At 37.9% G+C, this 17,157-nt stretch overlaps 1 protein-coding gene across 11 annotated transcripts in view; it reads left to right on the forward strand.

Annotated features, from left to right (window-relative positions):
• Positions 1–16,384, forward strand: part of KIDINS220 (kinase D interacting substrate 220) — a gene marked incomplete at its 3' end in the record, with an annotated part of 101,941 nt that extends 85,557 nt beyond the window's left edge. For 10 of the 11 annotated variants that reach the window (XM_081263855.1, XM_081263860.1, XM_081263862.1 and 7 more), the window contains 4 exons: positions 4,179–4,310; positions 5,475–5,573; positions 7,051–7,287; positions 9,600–13,048. In XM_081263855.1, the coding sequence (XP_081119981.1) occupies positions 4,179–4,310; positions 5,475–5,573; positions 7,051–7,287; positions 9,600–10,862 (1,731 nt within the window). Of the gene's footprint in view, positions 1–4,178; positions 4,311–5,474; positions 5,574–7,050; positions 7,288–9,599; positions 13,049–14,287; positions 14,345–15,694 lie in introns of those variants that run through there. The other variant, XR_014018435.1, reaches the window with a different exon arrangement.
• Positions 16,385–17,157: the final 773 nt, after the last annotated feature.

Here is a 17,157-nt window from a genome sequence, read left to right on the forward strand (position 1 = left end):
GGATACAACACCTTCACTCTATTTGCTTATTTATTTGTGGTGCTGAATATCGACCCCAGGGCCTAAACATGTGAGGCAAGCGCTCTACCACCTAGCCATAACCCCAGTCCCCAAATTAGAAAATATTTTAAAAAGTAAATTCTTCTTTATAAAATCAATATGCCAAAGTGATCTGTTTTTTGCTTATAACAGGTAAATTTTAAGTAAGAATGCATGGTAAATATTAAAATATATCATTTGAGTTATTTTTTGTATTTGAAAAGTAATATATTTAGTTTCTATTAAGAATTTGCCTACTGAATTATTGAATATGCTTTTTGTTATTTCCTTATCACTTTTATACTCTTTTCTCCTTTTTTTTTAAAAAAAATGGAATTTCTAACCAAAAATCATTATTTTGGTTATAAGATTTATTTGATTTCAAAATAATTTTATCATTTATGATTATTTTAGGAAAAAAGACCTAGCAGGTAATTACTGGTTTTTCTTTATTCAAAGAAACATTATAACACAGTTTTGCTAATTGATAATTTCTCCCTTGATAAAGCCCAACTTTATATAAATAGATAATCAAAAGTCAGACTGTAGTTTTGATGGAATTATGGGAATCTTATTCTGCGTGTATGTCTGTCATTTTATACTTTTTACCCTAGTTGACAGAGTTAATATGGTCTATTTCTGTTATACTTGTCTGTCTTAGCTTTATCTGAAAGAGAGTTCTTTTGGAATTTTTTATTTGGCCTCATACATTGTCTAACACTGAGCTATGTCCCCAGGTCACTCTTGGGATTTTTTTAAACAATATTTTACTATAAAAATAATTTTAGACCTAAAGAAAAGATGTAAAAATGGTATACCCTTAATATTAGTGAATTTTATAACTCCACAATTATCAAAGGCAGAAATTAAAACGAGTACAATACTATGCACTACACCAAGACTTGCTGGCATTTCATCAGTTTTTCCACTTATATTATTTTCTGGTCAGGAGCCTCTCCAGTTATGTTCTGTTATTTCTCCTTGGTCTCCTCTAATCTGTGATAGTTCTCTGATCTTACCTCGTTTTCATAACATTTATTAACACTTTTGAATAATACTGGTCAGTTAGTTTATAGGGCCTCCCTCAATTTGAGTTTCTCTGATGTTTCTACATGGTTGGAAGGAGGTTGTGTATGGCAAGAAGACCACAGAGTGGCCTCCCAGTGCCTCATGGTAGAGGGTTTCTGACACTCACAAGCCTTGCCACTGGGGAAGCTAACCTGGGTAACTTGGTTGAGGTGACATCTACCAGGTTTCAACACTGTAAGGCTTTATTTTTTCTTTACATATTAACAAATATTTTGGAGTAGATACTTGGAAACTCCAAAAATGTCCTGTTTCTATTTATTCTTACCCATGATTTTTAACATCCTTTGGTGGATCTTGAGTACAACCTCCATTATTGTGATGTTTGACTGGTGGTCATTTTCTGCTTCTCTCTTCACATTTATTAATTGGATTTCTAAAAGTATTAAGTATTTATTTATATCAGTAGGGAGTGTGAATATTTATTTCATATATGAATTATAATCCAGCACATCAATCATTTATTATGTTGCTTAAACTATTGTGATTTTTTTAACAACAAAAAAAGCAAATGTGTCCAGAGCAAGGAAACAGATTGAGGAATAAAATCATTTGAAAGACAGAATTAAAGATTATTTAAAAGATAAATGTAGTCATACAGTGGTGGCACATGCCTGTAATCCCAGGATTTTAGGAGGCTGAAGCAGGAGCATCAAAAAAGGTCAGCCTTGGCAATTTAGCAAGACCCTGTCTCAAACTTTAAGAATAGATCAAGCTAAGTGAAGTAAGTCAATCCCAAAAAACCAAGGGCCAAATCTTCTCTCTGATAGTGGATGCTGATCCATAATCAGGGGGAGGGCATGGGAAGAATGGAGGAATTTTGGTTGGGCAAAGGGGAGGATGGGGTAGGGTGAGGGCAAGAAAGATGGTGGAATGAGTTGGACACCATTACCCTAGGTACATGTATGACTGCACCTATGGTGCAACGCTACATCGTGTGCAACCAGAGAAGTGAAATGTTGTGCTGTAGTTGTATGCAATGAATCAAAATGCATTCTGCTGTCATATATACCTAATTAGAATTAATTAATTAATATTAAAATCTAAAAATAAGGGCTAGGAATGTAGCTTGATGGTAGCGCACCCTGGGTCAATCTACAGTACCACACACACACACGCAGAGTAAATACTATTCAGCAATAAAAAAAATAAAGTATTGATTGTTATATGTTGTAACATGGATGAACCCTGAAAACATCATGGTAAGAAAAAGAAGTCAGATACAAAAGGTCACATAGGATTCTGCTGGTATAAAGTGTCTAGAATAAATATTGCATGTAATGAAAATGTTCTAAAATTGTAGTCATGGTTCACAATGATATAAATATTAACCTAATAATCATTGAATTGAATATTTTAAATGAGAATATTATATAGCATGTAAATTATTTCTCAGTAAAGCTGTTTAAAAGAAAAATTTAAAAAACAAGTTTGGCACTAAAAATCCATAGAAAATATTGCCATAGTAGATAGTAGACAGTTAATACTTTGAATATTGGCTGTACTCATCCAGGCAGAAAACAGAACTCTGTATAGAGATATTAAAACTAAATTATGGAAGAACTAGTGTTTTGCCATTCATATTTTAAAAGCAGTTCAGCCCTGGACAGTATAATATATGGAACATTTTAAATTTGTAATCAATTTAAAACAAACTTAAGTAAATGTGTCTAGAGAAATGTGTATTCTAGGTCATTATTTATAAACTTTTATGAGCCTGTAAAATTCTTCATAAACTTGATAAGACTTCCTAACACTTAGAAAATTACTACTCCAACTGTCTATTCAATAGCATCTGCTTCCCTGGCTGTATTTATGCTTATATGTAATATTTGCATGTGCTGTATCTATACTGTGTATATGTATTTGTCAGTTAGTAGTAAGAATACTATGTTATGTTTTCACATGACAAATAATGTTTATCAAGTGCCTAACAGGCATTTTTAACTACGCAGTAGTCTACTTTTTGTCCAGATACTGATAAAAGCAGTAGAAAATATTAATAAATTAATATACCCTTGAGGATATGATAAACCTTATTTATCATTTGAAGATTAGATTGAACGGTAAACAGGAAGATTCTTTGAAATGTCATTATCTTTATCCTTTATATCAGTTGGTTTATCTTCTCTGGATTATGGTTATAGTTCCCAAAACATCTTCAAAAATAGTTGTATGAAAGAAAATAGGAAATTATAAAACCTCATCAGTTGGGTTCTGGTCCAAATCCAGCACGGTTTATGCTGCTCCTGGGCTTCCATGTGCACAACCATAATTGAAGAGAGCACCACAGGCGAATCCATAGTATGTCATCACAACAGGTGTTTTCTTCATCTGAGTACTAGAATTATTATTTTGACTTTTCTTTTTAAATGAGAACAGCTCTAGATTCTATTTACTTTCACATGTGTTTAGCAGTAATACTGTTGAGAGTTACATGATCATTGTACATATTCTAGAAGGGAAAGTTTTAGATCCCTTGATCTTTTTTAGTCCTATAATGTAAGCATCACTAATTTTTCATGTTTTTTTTTCCTTTTAACCTCTCACATCTCTCCCCACCCCTCTTTTTGCAGTACTGGGGATTGAACCCAGGGGGCACTCTTCTACCACTGAGCTACATACATCCCCAGACCTTTTTATTTTGAAACAGGTTCTTGCTACATTGCTGAGGCTGGCCTTGAATTTGTGATCCTCCCTTCTCAGCCTCCAGAGTCGCAGGGATTATGGGCATATACCACTATAACCAGTTGTCCTTTCTCTTATTGAAGACCCTTCTCTCTTGAGAATAGGCTATAAACCTTGGAGAACTTGGTGTAGGCCATATCCTAGTTTAGAAAAGTGGTTTTGATCAGGCTGTGTCTGCTATAATAAAAGCTACTTGTTAAGGTAAAACAGTAGCTAAATCTGTTCCCAGTGGTGTTTCCTTACCATGTTACATGCATTTGTTGTGTTTATTTCAGAAATGTAACTGAATGATTTTTCTGTCACATGACCTCATGTATCTGGCATTAGATGGTATTCATGCATGTATTTTTCCTTGACCTATCTAGGGATCAGGCCCAGGCACAGGAACCGTGCTGTCATTGAATTCCATGAATGTGGATGCAGTATGTGAGAAACTGAAACAAATAGAAGGGCTGGAGCAGAGCATGCTGCCTCAGTACTGTGCTACCATCAAAAAGGTGATACGCGCAACCTTATGCCCAGTGGAGACGGCCTGCGGGTGTGGAAGACAAGGGGCGTACTTCAAACCAAGCCTCTCAAAGAGGGGCTATCTGCTGAAATAGGAAGGCTGTAAATGAAAAGCAGGAGCCATGATTTTGTGTCCTAAAAATTGCCCTTTTAGCTCTTATTTTACAAATGGACAAAAGAAAGTAGCTGAGTTACAATGCTATTTTTTTAAAAAATGCCCTAATATAAGTAAAAAAAAAAATGCCTTGATGAGAAATTGAAAGTTCTAGGGGACTGCACATTTAGGTGAACATCTTTTCCCATGAGGCTTGAGAATAACCGTTGAAGTGTTCCTTAAAACCCAAAATCCAAAATCCTCTGAAGTCTGAAGCTTCTTGGACATGGGGATCAATATAAGTTTCAGATTTCAGAACATTTCAGATTTCAGATTCTCAGGTTAGGACTACTCAATGCCAAAAGCCCATGCTAGTATTCCCAAATTTGGAAACTCTGAAATGTGAAATACTTTTGGTCAAAAGTGTTTTGGATAAGAATACTTGGCCTATAATTATATTTGTATATTTAATAATTATCAGAGTAGGTCACACTAGCAACACATTTCCCATAACTTCACATTTTTGTGACATATAAGATTTATGATCCTGTCACAATGAATGAAAGCATGTAGATTTGGACTTGCAAAGCTAATGCATTCATGGAAGTCTCTTTTGAGATCCTGTTTCTGCCACACAGTTTGATGATGCCTGGGGTTGCAGGGAAGTCATTGATGATGCCTGGGGTTGCAGGGAATTCATCTCCTATCTGAGGTCAACCAAGTCCAGATATAGTCAGTTTTTCCACAGTTACATTTATATATATACCATAACATTTTTCTTGCTACCCATGGCAGGGTAAATAGTTTTGGAGTTAGCTGGGAGAGTTAGCTTGTGGGTGGATCTCTGAAGGGTGATGTTTTATGTGAATGCTTGACACTTGGGAAAAGATGAGTGGCTTTTGTTATGCAAATTCAGCTTGTTTGTTACTATCTTGTGGATGATAACCTTTTAGAGGTAGTCTTTAATGACTCTAAAACCAAATATAAGAGTACTTGTTAATCACTAGTGATTCAGAATATTTTACACTTTGTCTTTATACTTGATTTTATTTTTACTCAGGCAAACATAAATGGCCGGGTATTAGCTCAGTGTAATATTGATGAACTGAAGAAAGAAATGAGTATGAATTTTGGAGACTGGCACCTTTTCAGAAGCACAGTAAGATATTTATTATGATATGGATAACACTGTTATTAAAACATTAAATTATTTACAACATTGTATAAAACCAGAACCAACAAGCACTGGCCTAAACTGGTGTGGTGGTGTATATCTGTAATCCCATCTACTGGGGAGCCAGAGGCAAGGAGGATTGCAAGTTCCAGGCCAACCTAGGCAATTTATTGAGACACTGTCTCAAAATAAAATTTATAAAGGGCTGGGGGTGCACCCAAACACTAGAACACTAACCTGGTATGTACTGAGCCCTGGGTTCAAGTCCCAACACTACACAAAAAGTGTTTTTAATTGAATTTTATACTTATGTAACATCCTGTGTTATGTAGAGTACACACAGCAGTATGTGGCAATCTTTGCCTTTTGGGGCATTTCTCCCAGAAATCTGAGGAAGAGACTACTCTCCAACTCTCCATGCTTTCACTTGCCAAAGTGTGTGTCTGTCTGTCTGTTGTCTCTGTCTCTTTTTCTCTCTCTCTTTCTTTCTCTCTCTCTCTCTCTCTCTCTCTCTCTCTCTCTGTTTCTATTTATTTATTTTTAACTAACATGGACTTTTTATTTTTTTTTAATTTGTTCTAATTTGTTATACATGGCAGTAGAATGCATTTTGACATATTGTACACAAATGAAGCACAACTTCTCATTCCTCTGGCTGTGCATGGTGCAGAGTCACTCCAGTAGTGTAATCATACATGTATATAGGGTGATAATGTCTGTCTCATTCTACTGTCCTTCCCATCCTTACAGCCCCACCCCTCCCCTCCCTCCCCTCTGCACAATCCAAAGTTCCTTCATTTTTCCCTACTTAATCAGGCCCCTATGTGCCCTCCAGGCCTCAACCCTCAGTGTCCAACATTACCAGGCCTACTTGGCTGTGTTCTAGCAAGAATCCCTGTTAATTGGTTTAGAAGGAACCCCTGGCCTTAACATGTGATTGCTTTTGGTATCTGATCAGATTCCTCATTGCCTACCAACCTCCCCTCCCCTGCCTTCATCAAGCATTCTGTAAAATCTGTTGAGTCAGAATCCTCTTTACAACCAAACCCTCCCTGCTCCTTGGCTGTGAATTTCCACTTGGCCTTGCTGTGATGAGCCAGCTCTAGACTGAGGCTATCTTCCTCACTGTAATAGTTTCTGATTGAAATCTACCTTTAATGCTTTGACTATACCCCAGCTCTGGGTTTCTTTGACACACTCCAGTTGCATTTTTTTTGCTCTCAGATTTTTAACTAAACTAATGATGTAATGGACAAATTAAGAGTAAGAACTGTATATATTTTAGATGATTTCTGCCATTCTTTCAGTGTTATTAAAGTACAAATTCATTAGAAATTCACTTAGAGTATGTGTGCCTTCTCATTCCCGTTATATCTTTATATTGTTATATTTTTAAAAACGATTTGTAAAGCTTTTAATTGTGATTTGTCAATGTAGACATGATGTCTTTTCTTCTGTTAAGGTGTTAGAAATGAGAAATGCAGAAAACCAAGTGGTCCCTGAAGACCCCCGTTTTCTTAATGAAAACACCAGTGCCCCAATTCCTCATGGGGAATCTGCTCGTCGGTCTTCACACAGCGAATTGCCCCATACTGAACTTTCCAATCAGACTCCTTACACACTGAACTTCAGCTTTGAAGAACTGAACACACTTGGTCTAGATGAAGGCGCCCCGCGTCACAGTAATCTAAGTTGGCAGGTATTTACTGCATGGCATATGTCATAATATTGAAGAATAAGGGCAGTATTTGATTCACTGAGAATACAGTAGTATGCTAATAGAGTCACCTCTGAAAATGCTTAATGAGTACCCAAGTGGGCAAGATAGAGGAGTGCCTTCTCTCAGGCAGCTGTGTTCACCTGGTAAGGGACATTCAGTAAAATAGGGAAAAATAAGAGGTTTCAAAAATTGACAAGAACTGTGAAAATAAAGTAGGGCAATGGTGTGGAGAGTAAGAAGGACTGGGCTGCAGTGCTGAGGGTGCTTGCAGATTCGCCTTTCCCTTGCTGTGTTCCTGGGAGGGCAGTTCATCATTGCCTGAAGCACATCTTCATTGACAGTTAGCCCCGTCCTCCCAGTGAACCCAGCCTATAATTTGATTTTCCAGGATACACACACTCCTTGTGGGTATTGTCCTCCCTTTGTCACCTGCTGTTGGACATAAGTGAGATCTCCCTTGGGATAGTCTTAGAAAAGGGAGGATAGGTGAGAAGCAAGAACTGAAATACAAGTGAGAGACCCAGGAGGAGTAAGCAGAATAAGAAGAGGAACTAGTGGAAAACAGCAGGGTCCAGAAGCTGGCAAGGGAGGAAAACAGCAAAATCATAAGGAACCTCTGCTGACGAGGGAGTAGTGTTCAGGAAGAGCAGTACCTGGCAGGGCCACCATTCTTAAGAGTGTTTTGTTTAGTAGTAAAAATACTTTTTTCATCCTTTTTCTTCTTTCTGTCTTATTTAAGTTGAGAAACCATTTTATTATTGAATATTAACACAGGTAAAATTATGTATTTTATAATAAACAAAGCCCACATTTTATTCTTTTATCTGTGTTTCAATAGTGCCTTTGGTTTCCCTAGGATTCCTTTTAAAACTTCTTAAGAAATCTCAGCCTCAGCTCTACTATTCCTGGTATTTCCGTCTGTACTCGGAAAGTTCTTTGTTTCCCATTCATGTGGCAGTCCTCAAAGTGTTCTTAGGATCTCTTTATACTCTTAAAAATCATTGAGGACCCCAAAGAATTTTGTTTATATGTTTTACTATAAATATTTATTGTGTTAAAAATATAAACCAAAATTTTTTCTAAATATTTATTAATTTATTTTAAAATAAACTAAATACATGTTAAGATAATTAATATTTTTCTGAAGAATGGCTGTTTTCCAAAACAAAACAAAATCTAGTGAGAACGGGATTATTTTGCGCATCTCTTTAAAGCCTGGCTTCGTAGAAGAACGTTGGGTCCCCTGAGTGCTGCTGCCTTGAGCACTGTTCTGTCTCCTGCCTGAGGTTTGGCAGCTCCGTGGGCACTGCTGGGAGGATGAAGGTGGGTGGGGGAGAGAGCATTGTCAGGGCCACACTCTGCCTTTGGGAACAGCTGTACTGTGGATGAGGATGGCACTGTCCTTCCTGTCTGACAGTGTCCGGAGCCTTCTCAAGGGTCCAGGACCTTCCACAGAGCAGGCTTTGCCCTGCTTCCTGTCCAGGATCAGGCTTTGCTCTTGCCCCTTTCTAAACTCTTGTGATGCCTCTTCTTCCATAGCCCACTGCTGTTTCCCAGTCTGTACTTTGTAGATTGCTCATTTATTAGCTTTCGTGGGATCTAAAGCAATTTTAATCCCAAAACTTTATTTTGGAAGTCAGACTTTTAAAATTATTTCATTTTCTGTGTTGACTAGGGCCCAGCTTCTGGCCTCGGCTTTCATTGCAGTTTTAGAAATCTTTGTCTTCTCTGTTACACTCTATTCCTTTTAAATCCTTCCCCTTTGGCATTTGAAGTACATTTTCTTCCTCTAGATTGAAATTTGACAGAAACTTCCATGTCTCACAAGTTGAGGCAGGTTCCTTCTATCATGTCTTGAAGACGCAAGTGTTTTGTCTTGAGATATGTCTTAACTCTCATTGTCCTTCTTTCTTCCAAGAGGAGTTGTTATCAGTGAGGTGACTTTACCTGAAATAAAATTTGAAAATGTAACATTATGAAGATAAATGCTAGTATTATTTGTTAATATAAACTTTAATTATACTTTTAAATATTAATGATAAATTACTTTTATTAAAATTTGCATAAAACTTCCTAATAACAGTAGAATCAGTCGTAAGTTCACACTTTTGTTAACATGTGTTAGGTAGAGTTCTTTTAAAAGAACTTGGTATTTTGATGATTTAAAATTGTTATTGTGTATATATATATGTTTTCTAAGCTGATGTTTGTTATGTCTTTCTTTTTTCTTTTTTTCTTTTTTCTTTTTTTTGCTTATTTGAATTCTTAATTTTTTTTTTCTGTCTTCACAGTCACAAACTCGCAGAACCCCAAGTCTTTCGAGTCTCAATTCCCAGGATTCCAGTATTGAAATTTCAAAGCTTACTGATAAGGTGCAGGCCGAGTATAGAGATGCATATAGAGAATATATTGCTCAAATGTCCCAATTAGAAGGGGGCACAGGGTCTACAACAATTAGTGGCAGATCTTCTCCACATAGTACGTATTACATGGGTCAGAGTTCATCAGGGGGCTCTATTCATTCTAATCTAGAACAAGAAAAGGGGAAGGAAAGTGAGCCAAAGCAAGAGGATGGGAGGAAATCATTTTTAATGAAGAGGGGGGACGTTATAGATTATTCATCATCAGGGGTTTCCACTAATGATGCCTCGCCCCTGGATCCTATTACTGAAGAGGATGAAAAATCTGACCAGTCGGGTAGTAAGCTACTTCTAGGCAAGAAATCCTCAGAAAGGTCCAGTCTCTTCCAGACAGATCTGAAGCTTAAGGGAAGTGGACTGCGCTATCAGAAACTTCCAAGTGATGAAGATGAATCTGGTGCAGAAGAATCAGATAATACTCCACTGCTTAAGGATGACAAAGAGAAAAAAGCTGAAGGCAAAGCAGAGAGAGCTTCTAAGTCTCCAGAACACAGCACGGAGCCAATCAGAACCTTCATTAAAGCTAAGGAATATTTATCTGATGCCCTCCTTGACAAAAAGGATTCATCGGATTCAGGAGTGAGATCCAACGAAAGTTCTCCCAATCACTCTCTGCACAATGAAGCAGCTGATGATTCTCAGCTTGAAAAGGCAAACCTCATCGAGCTGGAAGATGACAGTCATAGTGGGAAGAGGGGAATACCACATAGCTTGAGTGGCCTGCAAGATCCAGTTATAGCTCGGATGTCCATTTGCTCAGAAGACAAGAAAAGCCCTTCTGAATGTAGCCTGATAGCTAGCAGCCCTGAAGAGAGCTGGCCTGCGTGCCAGAAGACCTATAATCTGAATCGAACCCCGAGTACCATGACCCTGAACAACAACACTGCTCCAGCTAATAGAGCCAATCAAAATTTTGATGAAATGGAGGGAATGAGGGAGACTTCTCAAGTCATTCTGAGGCCTGGATCCAGTCCCAACCCAACTGCTGTTCAGAATGAAAATCTAAAAAGCATGACACACAAGCGTAGCCAGCGTTCAAGTTACACAAGGCTCTCGAAAGATTCTCCGGAGCTCCATACAGTGGCACCTTCTGATAGTACAGGTTTCGGAGAAGAAAGAGAAAGCATTCTTTAAGAAAAGCAAGGAAAAGTGGAATAGTATTACTATACTTATAACAAAATTGTCCTATATTTTGAAACCATCATGTATATCACCTGTATGCATTTCATTTATAATTTGTTAATAGGTGGTCAAGCCTTTGGTGAAAGAAGTATGTGCTTTACAACAGAGGACACCTAAGAAATGGCAGTTCACCAGCCAGCCTCTATTGTGTCTATATTTAGCAGCATAAAACCTTACTTTTAAAAGTCTTTTGTTGGCACATAACTCCATAAAACTTTTTGAGACAAGATCATGCTATAAAGATAGATCAGAAATGTTTTATTGAATTTAAAGGGCTTAATTTGCAAAAGAAAAAACTAGTGCTCCCTGTTGTAGAACATTCATTCATCAAACATTTAAGGAAAATCATGCTGTTAGATGAAGCAGAAAAGCAAATTTTGTTTTTAAGGGGTTTAATCTAGGAAAGAATTTATATATTTTAGAGTATCCCAGATATTAAAGGTGAAGGAATACTTAGTAGATTGAGAATCAGTATTCTATATAGTGTCAAATTGCTTATCAAAGAAGTTTAAATTTTAATTAGAACCATATAATATATAACAAGAAGGGCTTTAAAAATTGACAAGAAAGTGAGCCAACAGTACCCATAGTAGTATAAGTAGGCCATTATGAGCTGTTCGGATACTGGGGGTGGGGGCGGGCAGACTGATAACCTCCATAGTGTCTGAGTTCTCTTCAAATCCCAGCACCATCCACCTGTGCCCTAGAAGCCACCCTAGTCTGTTCTCACCTATGCCCAACTTTTCTTAGTGAGCTTAGCAGTGAGAGGGAAAGAAACATGAATTCTTTCTCTGGAGAATTAGGGGTACATGAATAATAGGCACTAATTATTAATGAAATGAGCGCATGAAGAAATCAGGTTGGTGACAAATAGCAAGGCAATATTAGGTAAAACTGAATAATTTCTAAATTAGGGCAGAATTTGTCTACTTCATCTGTTCCTAAATCAGCATGTTAATTCCAGGGAAAAATTATAAAAAATAAAATGCATTTTAAAAAAATTAAAGACGTGTAACAAAGCAAGAATTTAAAAAAAGGTAAAACTAATATGACTATGGAACTCTATACTTTCCATTTATTGTTAGCAGAGTGAAGAGAATGATCACATTTAAGTTTTGTGTAGACCAGAGAAGTATAGCCTATCATCATGCATTAAAATTTTTTGTCGGTTTAACATAACTTCTTTATGGAGAATTAATCTGGCAGTAGATCCTAAGTCACAGGTAGGATTGTAGATGGTGAGATCACAGATGCGTGACCTAGATTTAGTGTTATATTTGTGATGTTTATCACTTAATCAATTTTATTAATATGCTATGCTGATTAAATTATTTATGTGCCCAGTCATTGTGCAGATAGTTGCTTTTTTGGGTTTCATTACCTTGATGTTTGAGTGTCATGGAGCATTTTCCTGAAGTGTTTATTCTGCATGATCTTTTAACAAATATTTTAAATGTTTAAAAAGGCAGACGTGTTAAAGTTTTAATATTTTAACATTTACAGTGTTTATTCATTTTCAATATTGTGTAATTAGTAAATATTTCAGAGGCAGAGTTTTGTTCCTTTTTAGGTGAGTGGTTGCAGTTTACTGTCACTGGGGAGGATATTCTTTATATTGTTCGTGAAATTAATACTGGAGTATTAAGTGTACAAATAGATTTAGAAAATAATAAAAAATTGCATGCTATTCTGACTCATGGATTTATGCTCACTACAGTGACGATGATTCATCTTTTGATTAAAAATAAAGTAATTTGTGTGTGTGTTTTGTTCATGTCTAAAGTTTGTAAAGACTTTAGGTTCACAACATACAGTCACATAGTTGGCAGAGTGTTGTAAACTGCCTCTGTGAGTCTTTTTGAGAGAATCTGGCTCTGAGGTCCCAGTGCCTCAATGGTGTGTTCCAGAAACTTCAGGGACCAAGAGCATGTTGATATCAAGAGCACTAGATGGTGCTTTTCTGCAGCTCCAAGGGGCAGGTTATCCAGATCTCTGGAGGATATCAGCTTATTACTGAATGTTCAGGACAAGTTTGCTTTTTCACACTGAGCAGAAATCGACAAACCAGATGGGTTATTGAGTCACCATCATCCCTTTGAGTTTGTGTCAGTGTGTGTGTGTCTATATCTATTTATAATGCAGAGCTCAGTCTGATTCACATGTATGCACAATTCTGCTTTAAGCTGGATGAAAAATGATAGAAAATTGATGCTGTAGTCCTGCTGATCCCTGAGGTTCTGCCTCATTTAGGAGTGTTATATTTTAGGAATCATTCTCCCCCCACCATAGGCCTCAGGTCTGTTGGTGCAGCACCCTCTCAAGCCAGATGTGCTCACTGTGGCCTTACGGAGTGCTACCTCTGAGTGTAGCCTCTTCAATGGAGAAGACTGGGAATGAAAAGAAACTGTTGATATTTTTCAATTGAGACAAGTTTCACGTTGCTGAGTGTTCTGAGGATCAGCTTTCTTATACTGCGAAATTTAAGCATTCATAGCTGTACCAACATTTTCAATATTAAAAGGAAAATTTGTCTTCAGGTTATATTTTACCTCTGTAAATTTTATTTATGTAGTGGTCAGAATGATTTTAATTGCCTAGCCAAGTAATTTTAGAATATATTCACAGTTCTCTTCTTGAGAACTCTTTTGCATGCTGTAGTGCTACAGTACAATGTATTTCTTGTCATGATTTTTTTTTCCTTACAAATACTAATTGGTAGAAATTTTTGAATGAAATTAAATCCTTTCTTTTTCTGGCTAAAATACTAAATTCAAAATGTTTTAAGACCACATAATTTTTGGCTATACCAGGAATTCTCAGCCTGTTTTAGAAATATCCCAGAGTTTAAGAATTCATGGATTCCTGGCTAACTCCTGAGTAACTCACCTGCACTGCTAGGAAAAGGGAGGACTAAAGGGCACGGCCTCTTTACTTCCTGGGTGAGTGACCTTGGGAATAAACAGGCAGAGGGAAGGGCAATAAAATTGGAATTTTTGGCAAACACCTGAGACTGGGCAGCAGGCTCCTTGGTCCCCCAGCTTCTCTCGGGGACCTGCTGACACCGGCACAGGGAAGCAACAAGTAGGGGTGCTTTTCTGCTTGTGACGGTGCAGCGAGGAAGGGCCTGGCCAAGTTGTCCGAAATGCTTGCATTATTAGTTTCCAGGTTGTGGTGCCCCCTGCCATTCCCTCAGAATGTAAGCATAGGCCATGATTATACAAATGAACTGGGAAAATAGAAATTTATCCATAACAGTGAGCCAGCAATGGATGGTTTTTAAAAGGCTCATCACTTATCAAAGGTTGAGAATCCCTGGTTGAGATTGATTAAATAGAGACTTAAAAATCTTATGTAATTCTAAACCCTTTCATACCTAGGAAGAAAATGCTGTTCTTGAGATAGATAGATCTTCAGAGGATCCAGTTTAAACACAGGTATGTAAAAAAAAAAAAAAAAAAGTTTTCAAGGTCTACTAGTTATAAGCCAGTTACTGAAAAACAGTTCTTACCAACTATAGAATTTGTGTTTTCGCTACTATTCCACATAGACAAGAAGCATCTAGAATGATTGCTAGGAATTAACCATGGTCATCTACATGGTCAAAGTGTTTCTGTGCAAGGAGTGGCAAGCCGGAGCCCTGCTACACCTTCCTCAGTGTCTGAAGCTCAGGGCTGTGGGCAGGTCGCTTCACAGGCGCTTTCTGGAATTTGGGCTGAAACCCTTTTTGAGTGGGGCCTCAGTGGCTATAGAATGAACAGTGTCCTAATTTTCCAGTACAGTGAAGCATTCTGGAAAATAATGTAGAAGAATAGATGGGTGCCCTCCTGTAATCCCAGGGACTCAGGAGACTGAGGTAGGAGGATTGCAAGTTTGAGGTCAGCCTCAATAATTTCTTGAGACCCTGTCTCAAAAAGGGCCAGGGATGTAGCTCAGTCGTAGAATGCCCCTGGGTCTAACCCCTAGTACCAAAAAAAAAAAAAAAAAAAAAAAGGAGAGGGGAGCTAGTCAAGAAGGAAGAATGATCATAGATATTCCTTGACTTGGGGCAGGATCACTTCCTGGTAGGAGCACTGTACAGTGACTCCTCTGTCAAGGTGCAGCAAACAGTCCTGACCTACTGAACATCACAGCCTAGCGACAGCGTGACTGGAATGTCAGTGTCCACCGTGGCCTAGGTGACTACCTGGGCCAGGCGGCTGCTGCCACTGCCGAGCATCGTGAGGGAGTGTGTGGCCACATCTCACTAGCCCAAGAGAAGATCCACATTGAAAGTTCCAAATAGGGTTTTCCATCCAGTGTACCATTTAAGTTGGAAGATCCTAAAAGGGACCATCTGTTTTTCCAAAGCAGTGGGACAGCTATTTAAAAGTCAATAAAACCTAGCTGGAGTGAATACCTCCCTAACTTAGCAAGAAGCACGGATGACACCATGCTGTGGAATAAAGGCAGTGAGAGCACGTGTTCCTATCTGCCTTTGGAGATCAGCTGTCAGGTGGATCATGGATACACCCAGGTCCTGACCTTTCTGGTTCTTTTGTAGTGTAGTTTATTTTAGTGATGTGTTAGGAGTCCTTTCTTAATTTTGCCGGGCTTCTAGCAAGACATGGAATAACATTAAAGTGAATTAGTAAAACACAAATAAATGAAATTGTTTTAAAAATGTAGGACTGTGAACTCCTTATCCAAATTAAGAAGCTGTTTGAAATAATTAAGCTTGTCTTGATTATTCACTACCATTTTCTAATTTTAACATTTTATACTCATTTACTTCATTTTCTTTCAAGGCAAAAGGGACTCTAGATCCCAATACCCTGCCCATAGACCCACGCAACACTTCCTCTCACTTCTCCTGACTGTTCGGTTAACTTCTCACAGCCGCCTTCCTCACCAAGTGGGGTGAAGAAGACACAGTCCACCATTTGGTGACCACGCTATCCTGTTGACTGGATGAGAGAGTTGTTCACCTCTACCGGTTTTCTTTGTTCTCAGTAGTTGTAGATTTTTAACTAGTTTTAATGAAGTTTCTTTTTATGAAATTTTAGGTAAAAGCCCGAATGTACAGCAAAAAGCATGTAAATAATCTACAAAACCTGACATATCAGGTCTCACAGCATCTTCTTGGTCAGATATCTAATAAAAAGTTAGGTGGTTATTTTCAAAATTATCATAGTTCTTGACACTTGCACTTTTTAGCTGTATTTCTGAGCATATGTAGACTGCATATTGTTATGCTTAATGCAAATTAAACTTTTTATTTTGAGGGTTTTTTTTTTTTTTAGTTCTTTGCGGTTTTTCTCCCTCTTTTACCTAAGTTCAGTCTTTTTGTGTTGGGAGTCTCCCCACCCCTGCCCCAGTTGCTTTGTGCTCATCCTGTACCACAGGAGAATGCCAAACCTCAGCAAGCATTCAGGCCAGACCCTAGATTTCAGAGAGCCACAGGGATATAGCTCAGTTGATAGAGTGCTTAACCTGCATGCACAGCACCAAAAAAAAGAATGAAAAATTCAGAGAGCCTGTGCACGTCAGCACATGCTCAAGTGAATTTTAATGAAGCACATCTAAACCAAGGCAGCAAAGCTGGGGACTCTGTTCCCAGATCCCACATGGGGTCTTGAGGGACCGATGGTGAGTGCCTTAAAACTATCTGTGCCCTACTTCTTTATAGGCCCCTCCTTCTCAGTTTATACCCACCCTGTCATAAGCTTTCCTATTGGTGATTCCAGTGATCTTTCAAGAAAGAATACTATGCTGTGTTAAAGGCTCCCAGGATGGATCTCCACAGCCCGTCTTGATAAGCTTCGTCACTTTAAAGTGCTAGGTGAGGTGTCCTACTGGATGTATTTGAAAATCCTCTCTTGTGCCTTAAGCCCTTTGGTTGGTCCTTCATAGAGATTCTGACCTTATAAATCAATATAATTGTAGAATCAAACTAAAGTGGTTCAATTTTGTATTTTACATTAGAATATGTTCTAATACAAATGTTGAAATATGAATACATGTTAAAATATGTTGAAGTTCAACTTAGCCATGTTGGGCGTGTTTTCTCTGAGCCCCCAAATGGGATATGTAATGAGAATATTTAATATCAGGACCAGTGCAGAGTCTGAGATGGAGGTTTACCCTATCTAGTTCAGTTTTGCAACCTGAAACCTAACCTAAGGCTAGTTGTTCTTTTCAGTGACCACCCCCACCCATCTCTGCCATTTCCCATCTCAAACCACTGATCAGGTTTGACCTAGGATTCCAT

Source organism: Spermophilus citellus, assembly GCF_964194105.1.
Source record: "Spermophilus citellus genome assembly, chromosome: 13".
NCBI classification, from domain to species: domain Eukaryota; kingdom Metazoa; phylum Chordata; class Mammalia; order Rodentia; family Sciuridae; genus Spermophilus; species Spermophilus citellus.